Source organism: Pecten maximus, chromosome 4 (genome assembly GCF_902652985.1).
Source record: "Pecten maximus chromosome 4, xPecMax1.1, whole genome shotgun sequence".
NCBI lineage: Eukaryota > Metazoa > Mollusca > Bivalvia > Pectinida > Pectinidae > Pecten > Pecten maximus.
The window spans coordinates 35,715,310-35,737,533 of NC_047018.1; the positions used below are offsets into that span (position 1 = coordinate 35,715,310).

The 22,224-nt window shown below is 34.8% G+C and overlaps 2 protein-coding genes across 5 annotated transcripts; both read left to right on the forward strand.

The window, feature by feature from the left end:
* Positions 1-3,990: 3,990 nt before the first annotated feature.
* LOC117325958 (sodium-dependent glucose transporter 1A-like) lies at positions 3,991-10,383 on the forward strand. Of its 3 annotated transcripts, none has more exons than XM_033882494.1 (4): positions 3,991-4,880; positions 5,761-5,989; positions 6,380-6,685; positions 8,289-10,383. In XM_033882494.1, exons 3-4 carry the CDS (start codon positions 6,484-6,486, stop codon positions 9,323-9,325), a joined length of 1,239 nt encoding a protein of 412 aa, XP_033738385.1. In that variant the 5' UTR covers positions 3,991-4,880; positions 5,761-5,989; positions 6,380-6,483; the 3' UTR covers positions 9,326-10,383. The 3 variants fall into 3 exon arrangements, with proteins under 3 accessions (XP_033738385.1, XP_033738383.1, XP_033738384.1); XM_033882492.1 differs by having other exon boundaries at positions 4,003-4,880; positions 6,400-6,685; XM_033882493.1 differs by lacking the exon at positions 3,991-4,880 and having other exon boundaries at positions 4,917-5,989; positions 6,400-6,685.
* Positions 10,384-14,044: 3,661 nt separating this feature from the next.
* LOC117325960 lies at positions 14,045-20,862 on the forward strand. 2 transcript variants are annotated; one of them, XM_033882496.1, is made up of 5 exons: positions 14,045-14,292; positions 18,878-18,912; positions 19,317-19,391; positions 19,690-19,882; positions 20,290-20,862. In XM_033882496.1, exons 1-5 carry the CDS (start codon positions 14,226-14,228, stop codon positions 20,796-20,798), a joined length of 879 nt encoding a protein of 292 aa, XP_033738387.1. In that variant the 5' UTR covers positions 14,045-14,225; the 3' UTR covers positions 20,799-20,862. The 2 variants fall into 2 exon arrangements, with proteins under 2 accessions (XP_033738387.1, XP_033738386.1); XM_033882495.1 differs by lacking the exon at positions 14,045-14,292 and adding an exon at positions 17,537-17,709.
* The last annotated feature ends 1,362 nt before the right edge of the window (positions 20,863-22,224 follow it).

The following is a 22,224-nucleotide window of genomic DNA, read 5'->3' on the forward strand; positions in this document are numbered from 1 at the left end:
AAAGTACGACGAAAGTCTGACATTAGTCACCATATAAACAAAAAGCACAGTCCTCTTGGAGGAAAAACGCAAAACAATCGCCCTGTATGAGAATGTATGTCACTGTGCGAAATTACGTACCCTTGCTCGACGATACGGCTGCACATACATATACATATGTGGTATACACTCAGAATATGTCTTTATTGAAGAAACAGTCATAATATTCTGAAAAAAATTATGAAAGAAGAAGGAATTTCCATTAACATTTTCGCCTGAACTTGCTGTAAATTTCGGGCGATCGATCCGTAATGTTAACAAGGTCGTTTTCCTTCGTTTTTATAAATATCATATGGCTCAGAAAGTAAAAATCATATTGCTTCAAAGCGGGTGTCAGCAGTGAGCCTTTCTGACAAAAGAGATGAACATCAGTCTGTTTTGATCATTTCATATTAGCAAAAACTCAAGCAAGATGAATCACGCTTCGATTGTTACAGTTTGCCCAACTTTGAAAAGGATTCATAGTTATTTATGAATTAACAGCATCCGATAAATCTTATAATATAAGTTTTAACAACTTTTGAATTAGACTTTGTACTTGTTTAAATCAGATTGTTCTTACATATAAAACAATTTGTAGCTTAAAGTGCACTACTATCTTCTGTGAACGTGATGGACCGTCATCTTGAAAAGAATATTCCCTAACGATTTCATGACAGTGAGTGTTATCATTTAATTTATTTTCTCCTCAGGGATGGAGGAGAGGCCAATCTGGACCAGCATTTCTAGACATAATACACATTTCGGGTACAGACCTTGAAAGAGGGTCTGTATTCAAAACATCGTTCTTTGCTGGTAATATACTCGGCATAATTTTCTGTGGAGCGCTTTACTCAAAAATCAACAGGTACTCAATGCTGATGGTGTCTTCAACAATAAATAGTATCACGCTTGCTCTGATCCCTTGGTGTTTCCGTTACGAATCCATGGTAACTGTACATGCTATTCATGGTATTTGTAATGGAGTAATGAGTGTGGGTAAGTACTATTTTAGACTTATCCAAACGAACAATATAAATTCTGTCCATATTAGACATATTATAGTAACACTTTAAACTGCGTTGATATTTAGTAAATAATTTCTCAGAAAAAAATGGCACTATCAAGTTTTGGAAATAGTTTGTACTTTTTTAATTTCTGATTATTTACTGATATAAATGTATATTTTGAAAGGCAGGTTTAGCTCCTTAATTGGTATATTTTTGTGGTTTATGTTTCAAATTTAGAATTTAGAGTTTTCCTAAATGATTATGACTGGTTTTTTCAGTTTTATCAGCGGTTGCAGTTTCAATATGGGGAGCTACAACACGGGGCAGAGTGTATTTGAATATCTTTTATGCCTCGTTTTCGGCTTCAGGATTAATCTCACCAATAGTTACTTCACCATTCTTTTTGTCAACAACAATGGACGTTTCCAAACACCTTTTGTCAAATCATTCAGAGGAGAAAGCCGTTGACCCGGTCTTTCCAACAGACTATCTTACTATCGGCATGAACACGTCTAACGTGAAAAACACTGTGCACGTTAACACAACGCAATTTGGAACACCAACATCCAAAATTTATATCGCATTTTCTATCTCAGCCGGCTTGACTTTGGTTTCAACTATTCCTTTCGTTATTTTATATTTCAAATCTCCGAAGAACGACAGTAACAATTTAATTAAGAAGGAGTCTCAATTTATTGGAGATCATTTACCACTTTATTTTAAAGTACTTCAGTTTGTAAATATTGGAATATTTTCGACATTGTACATGTCGTTGCAATTCACGTTCAGTGGATATTTGGCTACGTTCTGCGTTCAGCATCTACGATGGACAAAGACTTCAGGAGCGTTGTTGACATCTGCACTATTTCTTGCGATGCTCGGCGGAAGAGTATTCGGAGCCTATTTATCCAACTTCTTCCAGCCAATAAAAATGCTTGTACTTTCAACTGTATTTCATGCTATTGGATTAGTGGGACTTTCCATCAGTGGTGTTTTTAACATCGATGTTGGAATATGGATATCTGTATGTGTCATAGGTGTCGCTTTGAGTCTCATGTGGCCAGGTTTGTTGAGCTGGACAAATGAGAATGTAATTCCTGTTCGAGGTAAAATTACAACATACCTCCTGTTAACCGGATTCCTTGGGGCGCTCTCAAGTCCCTTGCTTTTCGGATACATGATGGAAGAGATCTCTCCTTTATGGTTTTGCTTTCTAAGTCTTGCTAAAGCTGCTGGTACCATTGTCAACGTTATCATTATGTTCCTGTACACAAGGTCTATTAGGAGAAGGAAAATAAAGGCCAGAACAACTAATGGGTTGACGGAAGACAATGATGTTAGTTAATTTTGATACACTGTATTATAAGGGAACTGCCAATTTGAGAGTCATGAGAGTGTATCAAGAGAGTGAATAGCAAAAAAATATTTTTATCAACTTTACCTTCAATATATAATCAATATTTGAAATATGCTGTTTTGAACACTTTTGTGCTCAGATGTAATGAATAAAATAAATGCTATACCTTGTTTATTTATATAGAATATGGAGGCTATAAGCGGGATCCGGAACTGATATTAAAATACTTGTATTCTGAGGAATTAAATCAAACAGATTAAAAAGGTTTTTTTTTGTTTTTTTTTTCAGGTTCAAAATAATTTTATTGATCAAAAGCAGGCATGGATTATACATTTGTGTCCTCACGCAGGAGAAGACTCATTCGACACACATCTCTCTATTTTCCTTTTTTGTTTATTTACTGTTTACTTGTAAAAAATATAGATGACAAATGTACATACGTGTACCTCTCAGCTGTAGTTAGAATCCAGACAGTACGCTAAAGTGACAAATATTTGTATGACAATAATTTATGTAACCACACATACATACCATACATGTACATACATACATACATATATACATACAGTTCATGATAGTTTGATGGTTCAATCATGATCACCAGCTGTGAGCCAGTCGTGTTATGGTCTAGCGTGGAAATCCACACTTACCATGACTGACTCACAACTTGTAATAGTACTTGATTGACCCATATCACACATACATACACAATACATGCATACATACATACATCATACAAATGTACCTACATAAGTAAACAATAAACATACGTGTTCAGTATATTCACCAAATATATCACAACTTTCAATCTCCTTTACTTTCGACACCGCTCTAATTTTCACACCAATATATATTCCTTACACCCTAAACATTCACTCGCATGCATCTTCTTATATTATTCATTCGCATGCATCATATTGTTTTCTATATTACATTGTATACAAATATAATACATGGAGTTCAATCATAATCATAATTATAGTATGCAGGTTTCACTATCTTATGTATTGTACTGTTCAAAACAAAAATTCCGGAAAAAATTAAGTTAAAGTTCTATGTTACGTTTCTTTTTAATAAAAGATATTGCATATTTTAAAGTGGGACTAGGGAGATTGTTCCACATTCAAATTTGCTTCAAAATTGTGTTTTTATCATAGATTGTATTATTAAAAGAATAGAGTTATATTCATAACATAACAACAAAATAATCAATATTTAGTTAACAAACCGTTAAATAAACGGAATTCGAAACCATTCAACTTAGCATGACTTTAAATATTCAGTTTTTATGTGAGATTATCATAAAGTAAGTAACTTTTTAGAGTTGGTTCGAGTTTGGAAATTAAAACATTTTAGAACAAATACTTTAATACAAGTTTGTCTGTGTTAGTTTCCCATTGGATCTATTTTACTGCAGACATCTAGAAAATAGCACGTGAAACAACATAAATTGTCTATGTATACTACGTTTTCATTTTAGGAGAGTTGTTTCTCAGCTTATATTAATTAATCTATCAGCTTGATGTATCTTGGGAACGAAAAATATTTTACCATGTTTACTCTGATTGTAACTTTAAATAATCTTGATAACGTGACCTTACATAGTTAGTTCGCCTTCTCTCGGCTATGTATAGTCGTACTTCTACACGTAGTTATTCGGCGAGAAGAAAACACGCTGACTATGAATATTTTAGATAAGCTTGAGCCAATAGGTATCCGTATTGGTGACTGACATGAATCCAGTATTTGGCACTATGAATTGTTAGGACTTACATGGACTTTGTTTATACAATAGGGGTTAAAGTTCTGAATATTTTGTTGTTATATCACTATTTTCTTATATGCATTTGATAATTTGATCATTGAGGAATTTGCATAGTTGGGTTTGTTGTTTTTGTTTCACTCAAAATTCTCGTCCTCTTAAACATGGTTTACAATTTACTTTGCTCTCGAAATTATTATTTAAAGCATCAATCGATTTGGCAAAGAAACCCTCACCGGTTTCTTCTAAAAGCGTTAATATGATATCTTGTACCCCTTTGTCGGCCACTGTTATATCATTATAACGTAATTAATTAGGATGATATTCTTTTATTCAGATAGACCGTCCCACGGGGGATATTTACGTGAAATGGTACCTCTATTGTTTATGGCCATATCATTTGGTGTCACTTTCCATAACGTTATTCTTTTACTCAACTAGAAGACACTAATAAGTTAAACTTGGTACAAATTGACTACCGTTCTGCAATACAACAATTTAAATTTTGCAGAGGATTACCACTGAGTTATGATTTTGAGACGCCCCCTTTATCACCATTACCGCTGACATTTCAAATACTACTGTGGTTTGCTGTTCTGTATTAGTAATGAGTTGGAGTATGGGGCCGTTACAGACAGTCCGTGAAATGATAGCGTAGATTGAAATAGGCCGACGATATGTGTTAAAAGGTAAACTTTGTCACAGCGAGGCTAATAGTTTCTGGAGAGGTAAGGTAAGCTCTTTTCATTTTAAACATGACCAATGTTTACATTATATTAGTTTCAAAACAAACGCTTGAAATTATACGTTGAAATAGTGAGTAAAGTCATAGTAAGTCTTATTCATTATGTATCTACGTACATGTCACTGGGCAGCACACGGAGGAGAAACTATGATATCGCAATTGCCGATAAATCACACTTCAAACAAAACATCTATAAGCAGTTGTAGACTATATACATTATTATGAAACAATGAAGTTTTCATCAAAGCAATTTAATCCATGATTTAAACTTTAAATAAATGTGTAATTCAATAAAAATTGAGAAATTAACTACTTCATGATTTTGTACGTACAAATTCATTCTATTGTGGGAAAATTAATTATTACCAAAATGAACATCAAATATTTTCAAAGAACTTTACTTTCCTTGTAATATTTGGGTTGACTTGCTATTGATTCGTTACTGATAAGTTAATGACACTATCCTACACGTTATATACAGTCTTATCTTACTACATGTTGTAACACTGTACATAAAAAACATATGAAAAGTTTTATATTGTATCGTGCTGTACGAAATATATACATGTATACTACCATATGGTACTTCGTTTGCATAGTATCATATTGCCCTTTACCTTTTACATAATATTACATTGTTTTTATGATATGTTCATAGTACAACAATGTACTATATAATGTAAAGATTATATCACATTGTATTTGCTGTTTTATAGTGTTACACATATAATTAGCATGAAACATTTATTCCGAGAAACGTTCCTTGTACATCGACTGTTCAAATATCATTTAGCCATAAACGAAAGTATCAATTAACATTTTAATGTCATGTCGTATAAAAACATCAAATTGATCAATTTACGCAAAGGTAGCTGGACAAAATGACGGAGAGACGAACAAGTTTGGACGCAGATTGTTCTGAGCATGAGGAAATATCACTTCGGGAAATCGATAAGCAAGATACAGACGAATATATTCATCCCGAGGAGGTCAATAAGCAAGTCCAGGAATCTATAATAACAGAACTTCGACATAACCAGGCCACACGTTTTAAGTTCATTCTTAGCTTCTGTGCTACCTTCGCCTATTCCATGTTGGTAAGTATTAATTGATATTTAATGAAAGTCCAATCATCAACGATTGTTTGAATGCCGGTAGTTAAAATATAATAGTTTGATAAATATTTAAAGGATTATACAAGGTATTAGTAAATGTCCAAATAAATGAGGTAGAGTAGGACACAAAATGAATTAAACAGCAATATATAGCTGCTTCGTTCCTCTATGACTCGTAAGGTATGCTAAAGACATGAAATGGTTATTGGAGACGACAAAAAAAACTCCAAACAGGTAACAAAAAAATCGACATTTCACCTCTTTCCGTATCTCCTAGCGTCTAATGATGTCGTTTTCTTTATTAATCAATTAGTTTGAATTATCTATTTATGTAATAGACTTTTATAAAATGATTTAATTTATATTTGATAGGCGTGCTTATTTTCCATCAGGGATGGTGTAAAGGACAAAATGGCCCGGCGTTTTTGGACATTCTGTACATTTCGGGTTCAGATCTGGAAGAAGGATCCGCTTTTATGACATCATATAGCACAGGTTGTGCGATAGGATCCATTATTGGGGGAACAGTTTACTCCAAAGTGAACAGATACTTGTTACTAGTTGTAGCTTTGCTGATTTACAGTCTCACACGTGCATTTATCCCATGGTGTGTTCTTTATGAACTCATGATAACCGTTCATGCGGTTCATGGTATTAGCGGTGGAATTATTAGTGTAGGTGAGTAGAGTTCATTATATTTATGACATTATATATATTTTTCACTCCTCCCAAGCTTGTACTTGTATTTTGCTGCCATATTTGTCCTTATAAAACCATGAATTTCGCCGCCATATTTAGCCTTATCTAGCTATGAATTGCCGCTATATATGTCAAAATTTAAAGGAGCATTCCTTCATTTGAATAAAGTCTATGTCTCCAAAATGAAACTGAATAGGAAATGTGTATTTTCCCCAAGTAGTAAAAGTTATAATCTTTAAATCAAAACGTAATTTTTCTGTTCATGTCGGCGTTGCTTTCATTACTGGAAGATACAAAAAGCATAGATTTTATCAATAGAAATTTTGCATGTTTCTGATTTCCGAACGAAGGAATGCCCTTTTATCCATGAATTTCGCCGCCATATTTGTCCAATTTGAATCCTCTAATCCACATGAAACTTTGTATTTGTATGTACAAACTTGGACGCATTAGAAGATATGACGTAGAAAATCTATTTTGAGAATACATTGCAGATAGCTATGAACACACAATGTCTGCGAGTTTTTCACACCACCACAATATATGACAAGGTAGGCTCCAATGCTAGTGATGATGTTAGTACGATACAAGCAACTTTTATAAAAGGGCGATGGTCGGAAATAAAAGGGAAGACTAAGTATATATAGGCACGTCCGATCAGGGAATCCCTGCCCACATAGGAGAGTGTGTTACCACTGCGCCACCCGACCACCCAAACAAACATCACCAATATGGCCTAGAAGTGCAATCATACACATGAGTAAAATGTACATCAATGTAAGGATACGCCAGCGAATGTCGAAACAACTGGAACAGATACACATTATGTATTGTATACACCGAAAATTATCCACTACAGTCTATATGAAAATAAAGCACAAAATTACTAAATTGTGTGGACACAAAAAAACATGTGAACGGCACAAATACACTCTGGGCAATAACCTACATCAGTGACTCAAAAACGAAAAATTTTAATCAGATACACATGTAATAATGAGGGTTACATTAATCTATTATAGGGTAGCTATAATTTACATTCCAGTGATAAACATACGATATAATGACCTCTCAATTATACTTATTATATCTTGAAAACTAAACAAATTTGTAATGAGGTTCCATATCTTAATATCATACAATCATAACCAATATCAAAAAGGTTTCTCACAAAAGTTTTTTTTGCAATTATTCTTTAAAACATTCTCTCGTGTCGACTTGCAATCTAAACATCGAGATTTGGATCTAAGCCTTTTCTCTTGTAAAGTAAGACTGGTAAAGATTTATGATAAAAGGCCATCAGTATTAGATTGTATTCATGAAGTTTCGGGCAGGATTTATTTAGTCAGAAACATATGACCAGTGAAGCACATTTGCACTTTAATGTGAAGGTTATTTTCGTCTACACCAAACAAAGTCGATTCGGCTACACTTTGTTAAGAACCTGAACATGGATATGGGCGAGTCTGTCCCTCGTCTCGTTTGCAGATGGCTTCCCTCCACAGCCGCTTGGAATATTTTCTCTCAAACACTTTGACGGACGTTTATTCACTTGTTAATGCACTTTCTTTTTTCTTTTTAGTTATGACATCTACTGCTGTTTCAATATGGGGAGCTACAGCTAGGGGGAGAGTGTACCTAAACATTTTCCTAGTGTCTGACGGGGCAGCCGGCCTTATTTCACCTATCGCTACTTCTCCATTCCTACTGCCGAGATCAATTGACGCAGACAAACGTAGTGACCCATGGAACATTTCAAATAACATCGCTAAAACAAATATGTTTAGTATGAAGGGAAATATTTCATCCACCATTCACAATCCACAATCGAACCTAACAAATACTGAAATACCAACGTCCAACGTTTATATTGCGTATGCTTTATCAGCCGGATTGGTCTTCTTATCAACCCTTCCATTCATTGTGATGTGTTGCAAACCTTCTACACACGACACAAAAGGTAGGGCTCACGAACAATCACATTATATAGGAAATTTATCTGTAACTGCTAAACGTATTCAGTTAGTTAATGTTGGACTATTTTCAACATTTTACATGTCGGTCAACTTTGTATTTACTGGATATCTGCCTGCCTTTTGCGTCCAGCATCTACGATGGACAAAGATTTTCGGGGCATGGCTGACTTCAGAACTATTTCTTGCAATGCTCGGCGGAAGGTTATTTGGTGCGTATATATCCCATTTCCTTAAACCTATAAAGTTACTTGCATTTTCAACCGTATTGCACGTCATGGGTCAAGCTGGACTTTCTGTTAGTGGATTCTTTGTAGCTGATGAAGGGATATGGATATCTGTGTGTGTCATAGGTATTGCTTGGGGATTAATGTGGCCTAGTCTGTTAAGTTGGACAAACGAGAATTTAATTTCAGTTCGCGGAAAAGTGACTGCATTCATCATGTTAATGGGTTTCCTTGGAACACTATTAAGTCCTTTATTATTTGGTTACATGATGGAAGAGATTTCACCAATTTGGTTTTGCTTTTTAAACTTGGGATATTCTTGTATAACGGTTATAAACGTCATATTCATGTTTGTGTACACAAGATTTCTTAAAAGAAAGTCGAGAAAGGATCGGAATAATAAACACTTGAACAGCTGAGATAATAAATACTGATGAAACCATTTCAACAGTGCCTATTATATATTTGATTAATGTTTTGATGAATGAAGATAACGATCAAACCATGAATAGCTGTAGTTCATACCAAGTTAGTGAAAATATTTAAACACATAGGATCTGCGATATTTCTTTAAAAATATCGTCTGTATTTATTCATATACCTATAAATGTGAAATGAAAAAAATGTATAAAACATTCTTTTACCTTGAATGTTGTACTAGAAATGTGATTTTTGCATGTTGGAAATCGGTAGGTAATTATCATCGGTTCGACAATAACGAGTTTGCGGAAACAATCGTCAATATGTCCTTGAGTACGATTATGACTTTGAAAACAAATAGTATATAATATATTTTCAATTCACTAATTCATATCGAGAGTAGTTTCCCTTTAAATTGGACACATAATTTTGATTTTAAAAGTATGATATCGAAGATCATATCACTTTAAAACAGCTATTAAGTAACTATCAAGGATACAACCATGGATTAAGCTATGTGGGTAACCAGTTAGGTATGCAGTGTCACTCTTCAAGCCACAACTGATCCTATATATTATATAAACAAAATTTCAATACATTTAATATACATGTCACAGAGACGCGTGCGTAGAAGTAAAAATAAGACAAATGTTTAATCAGTGCTCCTGACATAGATTAAATGACTCAATCTTTCATTCATGATAGCAAACTTTTAGCAAATTTTGACATGGTGACCATCAATACATTCAAGGGTACACTATGGCTTTGCATTGAGGCCATTGAAAAAAAGAGATAAGACCAGGTGTTCGGGAATGTTAAACGTCTTCTGCTTCTTTGTCGACTTCCAGCAGACAAATATAGGGCTAATCTAGGTTAAGTCAATTCCTCTAAATGAGAATCCCGCCGGTGACAATATAACTCTTCTATATGTTTTGATTATAACTGTTCCCAGTAGCAAATCTCGTTACCACGGTAACAGCTGTATGTATTTTATATTCATGATGTATACAAGTATGTAAACAATTATATATATCACACCTTTTCATACTATAGTAGCAGGTTTTGAATATGCCTGATGTGCCTGATAATATGGCAGATCTTATTACACTGGTAGCAGGTGTATCTATATATTGTATTGCACTGGTAGCAGGTGTATCTATATATTGTAAGAATATTTCATAACACATTACAAACATAATTATTTGAGTGGAGGGGTGGTCTCAAAACCTTACCTCTCTACGTGGAATTCATGACAGGCTGCGTTATAAAATAAAATCATATTGTTTTTGAGTTTCAACCGATACATCTACACGAACAAGAGATCAAATAATAATGATACCATTTATATCTATCTGTGGTATAACTAAATAATTAAATCAAAATATTGAATACAATCAGAGTCCCAAACATTAACTATCACCTTGTTACAATTATCTATCATAATTATTTTTCATGTTTTGCAACTTTCGTCTTTTTGATACATTCAACGATTTAAACAGGACGATAACATGTAAGTGTAAACAGGGTTCATATAGCTTTCGCCAGGTACGTGTACACACGCTGAACTCTTTTGTCGGCGTTTTATTCCCAGCTCATTATTTTCCTCCTTGCACAACAATTCACCATTATACCACGAACTATATTTGACAGATAGCCAACAAGAAAAGAAGAAGACATTTTAAGTTCCCAGAGACCTTAAAATGCTTCTAAAAAGATTTTTACGCCAAAATAACCATTCACGACATTAGCATACTTTTACAATACAATTTATATCTTTGTGGGTGCCACAGGGCTGTTTTCATTAGAATGCTGAATATCCGTTAAAACATTGAACAAAAATGTGTGGCAATATCATAGTGCATATCCCAGGTAATGTGGGAGAGCAGAACCAGGTAAGATATATATGAAACAGACTATAACTGATGTTATTATGGTAGCCCTAAAGAAGTAGAACGGGTTGTAAAAATATAATTTTTATTACCATCGTAATTATACACCATATCGTGTTCAAGTACTATACAAGTGTCTATTAACAAAAAACTGTTCACCTACCTACATGTAGCTTGACCTACATTTGCATACTTCATGATTATAAAATCCAAATGTTAATGTTGTATCTATTTAAATTATCACATATGATGCATATATTTTTCGATAGCTGTCTTAAATTCTTAAAATAAAGTATATTCGTGAAATTCAATCCGTTGCAAGAATGAGCGCGTGAGATGTCCTTAAGTTAAAATTTTCCCGACATTCCAGGTGGTAGACACTGCTATTGGACCTTTTAGTCACCGAGGTTTATCGTAACCTTATTGTTACGTTTTAATCTGAAGACAGATATACTATATAAAAATACAAAACTAAATGTAAAAACCAATATTGAATAATTGGTCTTTTTCCAACTCCCAAAATACTGAGTACTAAGCAAAAGTAGAAAGCGCCCATTTATAGATTTGTATCAGTCAGGGCACAGAAAACAAAGTCTTCCTCACAGCGGCCCAAAGTGAGACAGTGACCGGAGAAATATCAGGGGGAAAGAAAGTTCCTAGAAAGAAGAGAAAAGATAAGATCCCAAATTTAGTCGCCTCTTACGATCATGCATTGGGGGCAGCAGGCACAATTCTTACGCCCTGCCTGCAGGGCCAATTCTCAAAATGAATTCTAACATCAAACACTTGTTTCTTCATAACGCACATGAAAATACAATATTTCCGAATGAGATCATAATGGCGATCATAGAATTTTCTCATGATCTTCATCATCCATGTGTTGTTATTTTTTCCACCAGTGGTCGATATCTGTCATGGAAAATAGTGATAATGGTAAAATTCTTCGGTGTTACTTGTTAGAAATTGAAAATCAGAAATTGGCAGTAAATCTACAAAATTTAATAGAGACATACAAACATCTGTTGACAAAACCGACATTGAAACAAAAAGCATGCACCACGTGATACAAACAGAGAAATGAAATAACTGATATACATGTATAAATATTACCATGATCAACAGAAAAATACAAAAATTAAACAACCCCGCTGTGGCATCGTAGACGATGGAGTAGACTGCAAAGGTTCCAAACAAACGGAAGTATGGTACAATAATGCTGGGCGCTCCACCCACCAGTCACAAGTAATCGGTCCATGATTGGTCAGTTACTTAACCAATCACGATCTTTATTATCGTCTTAGAGACACCGGTGATAGATATATAAGAAGAGCATCCTAATTGGCTGATAGACGTAAATCACTCGCCAGTGCAGGTAGAAGATTTAACGTGATGTAAAATCCCGTTGGAAAAACAATTCATTCTTTATTTATATACGTACACGTATAAATGAGTTTTGGAAATGTTGGAGAATCTACATGCTTGCTGATATTGAGAAATTATGTGAAACATAAAAATAAAATACACGGAAACTGTCTAAAAATAAAAATCGTTTGATGTTAAGTGAATGCCAAATTTTAGAGCTCCCGTCAGCATTGACTTTTAATAGAATATTGAGGAAAGTTCAGTGAGACGTCTCCGGTGGCATCCTCTAATCTAGAGGATAAATGTCATAAATCAGACTTCGTTTTACATAACATCATAACCAACCATGGAAATATTCCCAGAAACGTGGTGAGTACATTTGTATGTATATATGATGCGTTACAGACCGTGGTAAAAGACACACCAGACTTACCGATTTCCACTCCGAAACACGACAAAGAATATAACATAAAAGCCAGACTTGACATACAGGAACTGATAAACGTTTTGATGACACTGCAGCAGATGTGGTTCTCAGTCAAAGTTTCCTTTCCAACATTTGTGGTCTTGATGCTCGGTTTGTCATACGGTTCAAGCTGTCGAAATAATGCTGCAAGCACCACACCATTAAAATGTAACCCAGAAATAATCCACAAGGCCCCTTTCAACTCGTATCTATCCATCGATATCACAGAAAGAGGGGCCATTACAAAACTACTCATTCCTGTCCCAACAGGCTGTAATCCCTGTAACAAATGCTCGGCGTTCAGTGAGGTAGCAACTACTATGTAACCATGACAAAGGAAGGTAGGTAAAACAGCGAGAACCTGGTACCTACAACAAAAACAAATATAATGATATTTGGTTTGATGCGTTTCAGTCCGACTACACTTAAATCTTATAAGGATTAAAAAATACAGGAGTAGGAAGAGAGTTCTTCCAATGTTTAATATGATAACCGCGACTTATTGCTTTTCGGTTATTTGAAAAAAGACCCTACGAAAGCATCCATCTCAGTTTTTAGTGTCCGAAGAAATAGAATTTCATTTAAACTCAATAAATAAATAAATAAATATATATATATATTTACATCCTTGTTAAAAAGTTAATTAATTTAATATTCTAATAAATAAGTTAACAAATGAACTCACAATGCATACTTGTGTTTGCAGGGAAAATATCTATCACGATTGCTTATTACAGCCCGGCGTATGTGTGTTACATGGCTGCTACATGACATTTCTACTTATCATTCAGATCGAATTAAGATATCAAATCAATCTTAATTCCCTCTTATGGAAAAAAAAGACAACAAGGGTCATCAGCCAAGAAATGTAATATAATTTGGAAAAATGATGAAGATACTCTACGATATAGTTTAATTGTATCGTAGAGGAGCGGAAATTATAAGTATTCTCTTCATAACAGATACAGGCCTTGTGTGCCTCTTGTATCGCAAGGAACGACAACTCTGAGTGGGTTGAGCTTAATATGTATTTTCGTAACCAAATCTTATGTACCTCCAGATAATAATGGGATATTGAGAATGCATAGAACGTTAAGTTAATTCGATCATTTTCTTCTGTAATCTGGTTCTAGTTTATAGAATGAGGTGCATAAAGTAAAAATACGAAAACAACATACCAAGATGGCGCGGAATGAAGAGAAACAGCTTGGCAGACTGAACAGATTACTTCTAAAACAAGACAAAGAAGGTATTCAAGCATAATAATGATCATCAAGTAATTTTATGTTTTTATGTTACATTTGCTGGAATAATCGTTCAATCAATAATCACAACGGAGAGTACCATGACGAAAGATACACGTTATATGTTCACGCGTCTCCAGTTTTGACGCATGGTGGCAGTGGTTGATTATATTATATACATGTACTGTAGTGTAGTATAGGAACTCGGAATCTTCTGACGATCTTGCTGAAATCATTTTTTGAAACATTGGCAACAAGTTGTTTCCGTTTAGGGAATAGACTCTTGGAGTGTTTAACATTCGGATCCTGGGCTCATGTACAAAAATGTATTTATATACCCTTTATATAGTAACATTTTAGGGTGATTTTTTTCTCTTATACTGTATAAGACAATATGTTATATTATACATGTATGTGCAAGTCAACATGTACAATTTAAAAGAAGAGGATGGTCATTTGTTTATTATGGATGCTGGAGAACGTGTTTAGTCAGGTTTCGAAAGAAGAGAGAGTGTTGCTAGCGGCTAGGTGGGTGGTTATATGTAGAATATTCCCGTTTATGATGCTGTGTGTAAAGAATGCGTATTTAAAGAGGTCTGTATGTGTTTGTTTGAATTTATGTGAACCTCGTGGTCTTATGTCAGATTGAGTCAAATTATGTTCAGAGGGAATAGACCTGTGGGAGCATTTTATTTTGTACAAGATACAATGTATGTTAAGCGAGCTATTGTGCGTCTGTTTTCTAGAGAATACAAGTTCAATGACTTTAACATGTTGTTAGCGGTGCCTGGATATCTGTAAATGTAATTGTTGAAGAAATAGCGAACATACAAACTGCTTTGTGTTTGATTTTGTTCTAGTTGGTCTAGATCTTTGTGTATATACGCATATCCAAAATCATAAAGACGCCATATTTGTTTGCATACACTTAATGACGCAATATCTCTGTTTACATATCGCGTCATATTTGTTTACATACCCGTAAAGACGCCATTTCTCTGTTTATATAGCCCTAAAGACGTCATCTCTCTGTACATACCGTAAAGACACTCTCGGTTTACATATCCCTAAAGATGTTTGTTTACATACATATGTCTGTTTACATACCCACGCAGACGCCTTCTGTTTACTTACCATAAAAACGCCATCTCTATATTTACATACCCATAATGGCGCCATCTCTCTGTTTACATAGACGTAAAGACGCCATTTCTGTTTACATACCGTAAAGACAATCTCTCTGTTCACTTATTATAAAGACGCCATCTCTCGGTTTACATATCCATAAAGGTGTTTGTTTACATACATATGTCTGTTTACATACCCACGCAGACGCCTTCTGTTTACTTACCATAAAAACGCCATCTCTGTATTTACATACGCATAATGGCGCCATCTCTCTGTTTACATAGACGTAAAGACGCCATCTCCGTTTACATACCGTAAAGACGCCATATCTCTGTTTACATACCATAAAGACGCCATCTCTCTGTTTACATACCGCAAAGACGCCATCTCTCTGTTTACATACCGCAAAGACGCCATGTCTGTTTACATATCAATAAAGACGCCATATCTCTGCTTACATATCAATAATGATGCCATCTCTCTGTTTACATATTCATAATGGCACCATCTCTCTGTTTACAAAGCCATAAAGACGTCATCTCTCTGTTCACTTGTTATAAAGACGCCATCTCTCTGTTGACTTATTATAAAGATGCCATCTCTCTGTTCACTTATCATAAAGACGCCATCTCTTTGTTCACTTGTCAGAAAGACGCTATCTCTCTGTTCACTTATCATAAAGACGCCATCTCTCTGTTCACTTATTATAAAGACGCCATCTCTCTGTTCACTTATTATAAAGATGTCATCTCTCTGTTCACTTATCATAAAGACGCCATCTCTCTGTTCACTTGTCAGAAAGACGCCATCTCTCTGTTCACTTATCATAAAGACGCCATCTCTCTGTTCACTTGTTATAAAGACGTCATCTCTCTGTTCACTTGTTATAAAGATGTCACCTCTCTGTTCACTTGTTATAAAGATGCCATCTCTCTGTTCACTTGTTATAAAGATGTCATCTCTCTGTTCACTTGTTATAAAGACGCCATCTCTCTGTTCACTTGTTATAATCAATTTCGTAAAATGTTCTATCAATATACCCCTGCATACATATCCAACCTTATTCCTAGGACTGTCTCTGATGGACATATGTATGAAACGAGGAACCTCGGATCACACATTTATTGCTCCGATTTTATGTAAAACTACATTTTATAAACATTCCGTCCTGCCTTCTACCATAGACATGTGGAACAATCTTTCATTTGATGTCAGATCTAGTCCTTCTGTTTCTTTACTTAAATCTCACTTTGATTAAAGAAAACTTATGAAAAAATACCCATTTATTACAATTTTAGAAGCCGTAAACAGGAAATTGATCATGCCCCATTACGTATGGAGTGCAGTTCCCTCAACAACCATTTATTTTGTAAAAAATAGTGTTCATTCCCCTTTGTGTTTATGTGGTCTAATTGAAACAACTGCACATTTCCTTTTGGAATGTACTCGATATGCCGAAGATAGAAAAGATATTTACACTCATTACCTTTCGATGTTACACTAGATCTCATACTTTTTGGGGGCGAGACATTATCTATCTTAATTGTCTTTGAAGCAGTCCAGAACTATATTTTAAAAAACTAACATATTTTCAACTATTGAATAATATGTCATTGATCAGTACAAGTTAAAACAAAACCCAAATACCCCTCTTTACTCCTTTCCTTCCTCTCTTCCACCTTAGTTTTCTCTCTTCCATCATATCTTATTTTTCTCTGTCATCCTGTTTAAACTTTCTCAATTGTATAGTTTTCAAGGTTAAATGCATTGTTGACTTAATTATGCTGTCCATTTTTCAATTGCTTATTTATTTATACATTTGTAGGTGATAGATTTATATAAGTGTCTTAGACACTTGTTTCTGTTTTCCTTTAATTTTGTATTGTATGCAATGCAATGTACTTAGATATTTGAATAAAAGAAAGTTTAAACTAATTGTATCGTAGAGGAGCGGAAATTACAAGTCTTATGTAGTAAACAGATGCAGACCCTGTGTGCCTCTTGTATCGCAAGGAACGACAACTCTGAGTGAGCTTAATATTTATTTTCGTAACCAAATCTTATGTACCCCCCCCCCCCCCCCCCCCCCCCCCCCAGATTAAATTAGAATGGGATATTGAGAATGGATTGTTTTGATTTAAGTTAATTAGATCATCTTCTTCTGTAATTTGGTTCTAGTTTACAGGCTGAGGTGCATAAAGGATAAATACGAAAACAACATACCAAGATGGCGCGGAATGAAGAGAAACAGCTTGGCAGACTGAACAGATTACTTCTAAAACAAGACAAAGAAGGTATTCAAGCATAATAATGATCATCAAGTAATTTTGTGTTTTTATGTTACATTTGCCGGAATAACCGTTCAATCGATGATCACTACGGAGAGTACCATGACGAAAGATACACGTTATATGTTCACGCGTCTCCAGTTTTGACGCATGGTGGCAGTGGTCAATTATAGGCCTAGTAAATTGTGTAGGCCTATAGGAACCCGGAATCTTCTGAATATCTTGCTAAAATCATTTTTTTAAACATTGGCAACGAGTCGTTTCCGTTTATGGAATAGACTCTTAGAGTGAATAAAATAGCATTCATGGGCGCATGTACAAAAATGTATTTATATACCCTTTATATAGTGACATTTTAGGGTGATTTTTTTTCTCTTATACTGTATAAGTTATGTTATACATGTATGTGCAAGTCAACATGTACAATTTAAAAGAAGAGGATGGTCATTTGTTTATTATGGATGCTGGAGAACGTGTTTAGTCAGGTTTCGAAAGAAGAGAGAGTGTTGCTAGCGGCTAGGTGGGTGGTTATATGTAGAATATTCCCGTTTATGATGCTGTGTGTAAAGAATGCGTATTTAAAGAGGTCTGTATGTGTTTGTTTGAATTTATGTGAACCTCGTGGTCTTATGTCAGATTGAGTCAAATTATGTTCAGAGGGAATAGACCTGTGGGAGCATTTTATTTTGTACAAGATACAATGTATGTTAAGCGAGCTATTGTGCGTCTGTTTTCTAGAGAATACAAGTTCAATGACTTTAACATGTTGTTAGCGGTGCCTGGATATCTGTAAGTGTTATTGTTGAAGAAATAGCGAACTACTTTGTGTTTGATTTTGTTCTAGTTGGTCTTTGTGTATATACGTACTTGTTTGTGTGGATCCAAGGCAGATGCATGCATACTCTAATTATGGTCGTACCAATTTAGTGTGTGTAATTGATTGATTGTTTTAGAGCAATATGACTTCATAATATGTTGGAGAAAACCTAGCTTTTTATTATCTTGTCATTGAGTGTATCTGGTAATTGGATTTTAATTCTGAATGTATAAATTATATATAAATGTATATAATTAGCTGATACAACTTCCTGCGACTTGGCTCTCATACAATATATATGTCTCTAGCTGTACAGTGTGACTGATTAAATGTATAAAATGTATTTTGTTGTTGTAGAACAGGAAAAGAAGAACCCCAAAAGGCCTAGGCTTGTAAGTGAATAAAAACATTGATTGCCATTAATAATGAATTAATTAGGATGCATGGTGATAACATTCTATTCTAGCTAGTAAGGTTTGACTCTTTCAGATCACTAATGGTTTATAATTTTAGAACAGGTTTCCTTATATGTTGATGTGGGTTTCAGATGTATAATTACAAACAAGGGAAAGTTTTGTTCTTTATGTAACATTATAAAGTCCCAATCGAGGTTGTAAAATAAGAAGCTCAAAACAGCCATGATAACTCAGTCAGTAATCATTTTTTGTAGGGATATCTCCTGGTATGAAATTGGAATTATGTGTATATATCTATTTTGATAAGTAACGGATGTTATAGTAGTGAAAAGTAAAACAAACATGACCATGATTAATTTTCTCTATCTATGCCTTGTCAGGATGACTTAAACTCCAGTGAAGACATTAAGAAGTGGATCCCAAGTATCAAGCGAGATATTGACTTCTGCCTCAAGGTAGGTCTGCCGTCCCTCATACAATGTAAGTACTCTAAAATCAACAGTGTTCATCCCATTTTATTTACACTTGCTTTTCTTCATTGAGCTGGCCATGGTGTTCAAATTCACAAACCACAGTGAAAATTGTCATCAATACACGGTACACATATAATATGTCACAACACAAAAACCTACTGGAAAGATAACAATTTTGCACTAGGGGCCAACATATTTTTCTAACATTTAGTAACCATGAAGTGGTTTTTTGTGGGTTTTTTTTTTAAATAAAAAAATCCATTCTTAATATTTCATACAGCAATCTCAAGTTCCTTGTTACCCAGACAGTAAAATCCAGGAGTGTAACAGCAGGATTGACTCCCTACGTCGTCAGTACTGGGCTTTCATCAGAAAGCTACGCCATCTTGACCCAAGTACTGGTAGTATACCCTGGACAGACCGTCACTACACCCCAAAGAAACGTCAACACTCTCCTGGTCATCATTACACAGGTAATACAAGTACATATTACTGTTACAGAGAGTAACTGCTAGAGATAGAATATGTATAGCGTTAGTATACAAGCTCAAGTTTCAAATATAATGCTATAACTAGGGATACTCTAAATTAGTGATCAAGCAGACTTAAGGATTAAGCACACTGGCACAATTCATTTTCTGGTTTTCCGTGAAAAACGTTACATCCAGAAACATTTCAACATAAATGAAATGTCTTCTTAGAAATATGTTCAGTCATAAATCTGACATGAATGATACATATATATGAATATGTCAATGTGTTATTGTTATAGTAAAATGTATGTGGATATTTTGAGAGTGAGGTAGTATATAAGGTAAAAATTTTTTTTTAATGAAGGCCATTTGGTTAAAGAAAAGATTTACATTATTGTTTTGTACAGATGATGAAACTGAGAAAAAACAGCAATGTATAGCTAACAGCAGTCCTGGAGTGACCTCCCCTGTCTCTTCATCAAATGGAATTTCTCATAGATCATTTAACACCCCGGACAGAGTTATTTCCCCTGTTCAGACAATACCAGGTTTAGTTGATTGCTCCTCGGATTTCAGTCCTATCTCTACTCCATTACTTGACAATGACACCTCCTACCAAACCCTGTACGGGTATGAGCCAGGGCCACGTGTGGTAATGGATGGTACAACGAACCCTGCTCTAAACGATCAGCCACTCACTTTTATCACCAAAGACATTTCAGCAGTAGATGATTCCTTAAATGGTGCGACAGAACCTGTGGGTGAGGTATTTGATCAGACAGAGAGACATTTAAATGATAGTACACAGGATGAATCTCTAACATACACAAATAGTGAGTCGATAGGTACTGTGACTGGTAGTAAGGCTGCCTCTAGTCTCATTCCTTACTCCGATTCCTCTGATAATAATGATTAGATTCACTTCAACATCTGTACATTGTTTTATTTTCTTTAATAAATATTTATTATTATACAATGTTTTCAAGTTGTTTTTTTTTTTTTTTTTAATATACCTACCCAAAATAAACCTAGGTACAGCTTTAACAGCCGACAATACCAAACGTCCTTGAGGATTGATACAATGTAATTAAAATGAAGTAGCATCAATCAGGAAGGATTTTTAAATTGAATTGTGCTATAAACATGAATTTTTAAAAATTGCACTTTATACTTATATTTACAATCAATGTATTAGAGAACAAGAGGCCCATGGGCCTTAACAGTCACCTGAGTTTTGAAACATTTCTGTAAATTTGACCCTTTTTGACCCCAACCATCAGCCCCTGGGGGCCAATAATTGCATACCAGCAAACTACCTTCCAAAACTGCTAATTCCAATAGAAATGACACAAATGAATGTCAAAAATGTGATTTCCCTATACAATTAAACTACAGTAAAGGGTACCTCCTCCAAATGGGCAAACATATGAGACCCCAGGGTCATGAAATTCACAATTTTTGTAAAGCATCTTAAGACCCTTTCATCTATAAAGAGTATTTGATTCTATCTAATTTAGGTGTTGTGAAGATATATTTTGAAATTTAAGCTAATTTGCAACTTTTTGGCCCCGCCCATCGACTTCTGGGGTCTGTTGGGTCCAACATGTGCATACCATCAAAATGTTATCCCATGCTGATAATGTTAACCATGTTAAAATGAATTCCAATAGAATTGAAACAAATGATAGTCTTAAATGTGATTTTCCTATATAAACTAAAGTAAGTTAAAGCCCCTCCTCAGGGGCAAACATGAGACACCAAGGCCATCAAATTCACAATTTTGGTAAAGTACCTTAAGACCCTTCCATCTATGAAAAGTATTTGATCCTACCTTATTTGTGTCTGCATTTGAGAAGATTTTTGAAATTACAGCTAATTTGACCCTTTTTGGCCCCCATCAACCCCAAGGGGTCAGTCAGGTCCAACATATGCATACCCATCAAACTGTCATCCCATGCTGATAATGTTAACCAAGTTTGAATAAATTCCAACAGAAACGAAACAAATGACAGTCTAAAATGTGATTTTCCTATATAAACTGAAGTAAAATTAACCCCCTCCCCAGGGGGCAAACGTGTGATCCCAGGGTCATGAAATTCACAAATTTGGTAAAGCACCTTAAGACCTTTCTATGTGTGAAGAGTATTCGATTCTACCGTATCTGGAAGTTGAGAAGAAGAGTCAATTTGACCTTTTTTGGCCCCGCCCCTCTGGCCCCTGGGGGTGGGGACCATATAATTCACAAATATTGTTGACATTTGGCTATGGAAGCTTCTGCCAAATTTCATTGAATTTGGTTCAGCTGTTTTGGAGAAGAAGTTGAAAATGTAAATTGCCGACGA

Excerpts from the sequence above, each read along its gene's own strand:
- LOC117325958 (XM_033882492.1), top strand. The coding sequence starts at position 5,774 with ATGACGGAGAGACGAACAAGTTTGGACGCAGATTGTTCTGAGCATGAG. Across the intron at positions 5,990-6,399 it reads CCTTCGCCTATTCCATGTTG|GGATGGTGTAAAGGACAAAA; the intron begins GTAAGTATTAAT and ends ATTTTCCATCAG. Across the intron at positions 6,686-8,288 it reads CGGTGGAATTATTAGTGTAG|TTATGACATCTACTGCTGTT; the intron begins GTGAGTAGAGTT and ends TTTTCTTTTTAG.
- LOC117325960 (XM_033882496.1), top strand. The coding sequence starts at position 14,226 with ATGGCGCGGAATGAAGAGAAACAGCTTGGCAGACTGAACAGATTACTT. Across the intron at positions 14,293-18,877 it reads TCTAAAACAAGACAAAGAAG|AACAGGAAAAGAAGAACCCC; the intron begins GTATTCAAGCAT and ends TTGTTGTTGTAG. Across the intron at positions 19,883-20,289 it reads TCCTGGTCATCATTACACAG|ATGATGAAACTGAGAAAAAA; the intron begins GTAATACAAGTA and ends TGTTTTGTACAG.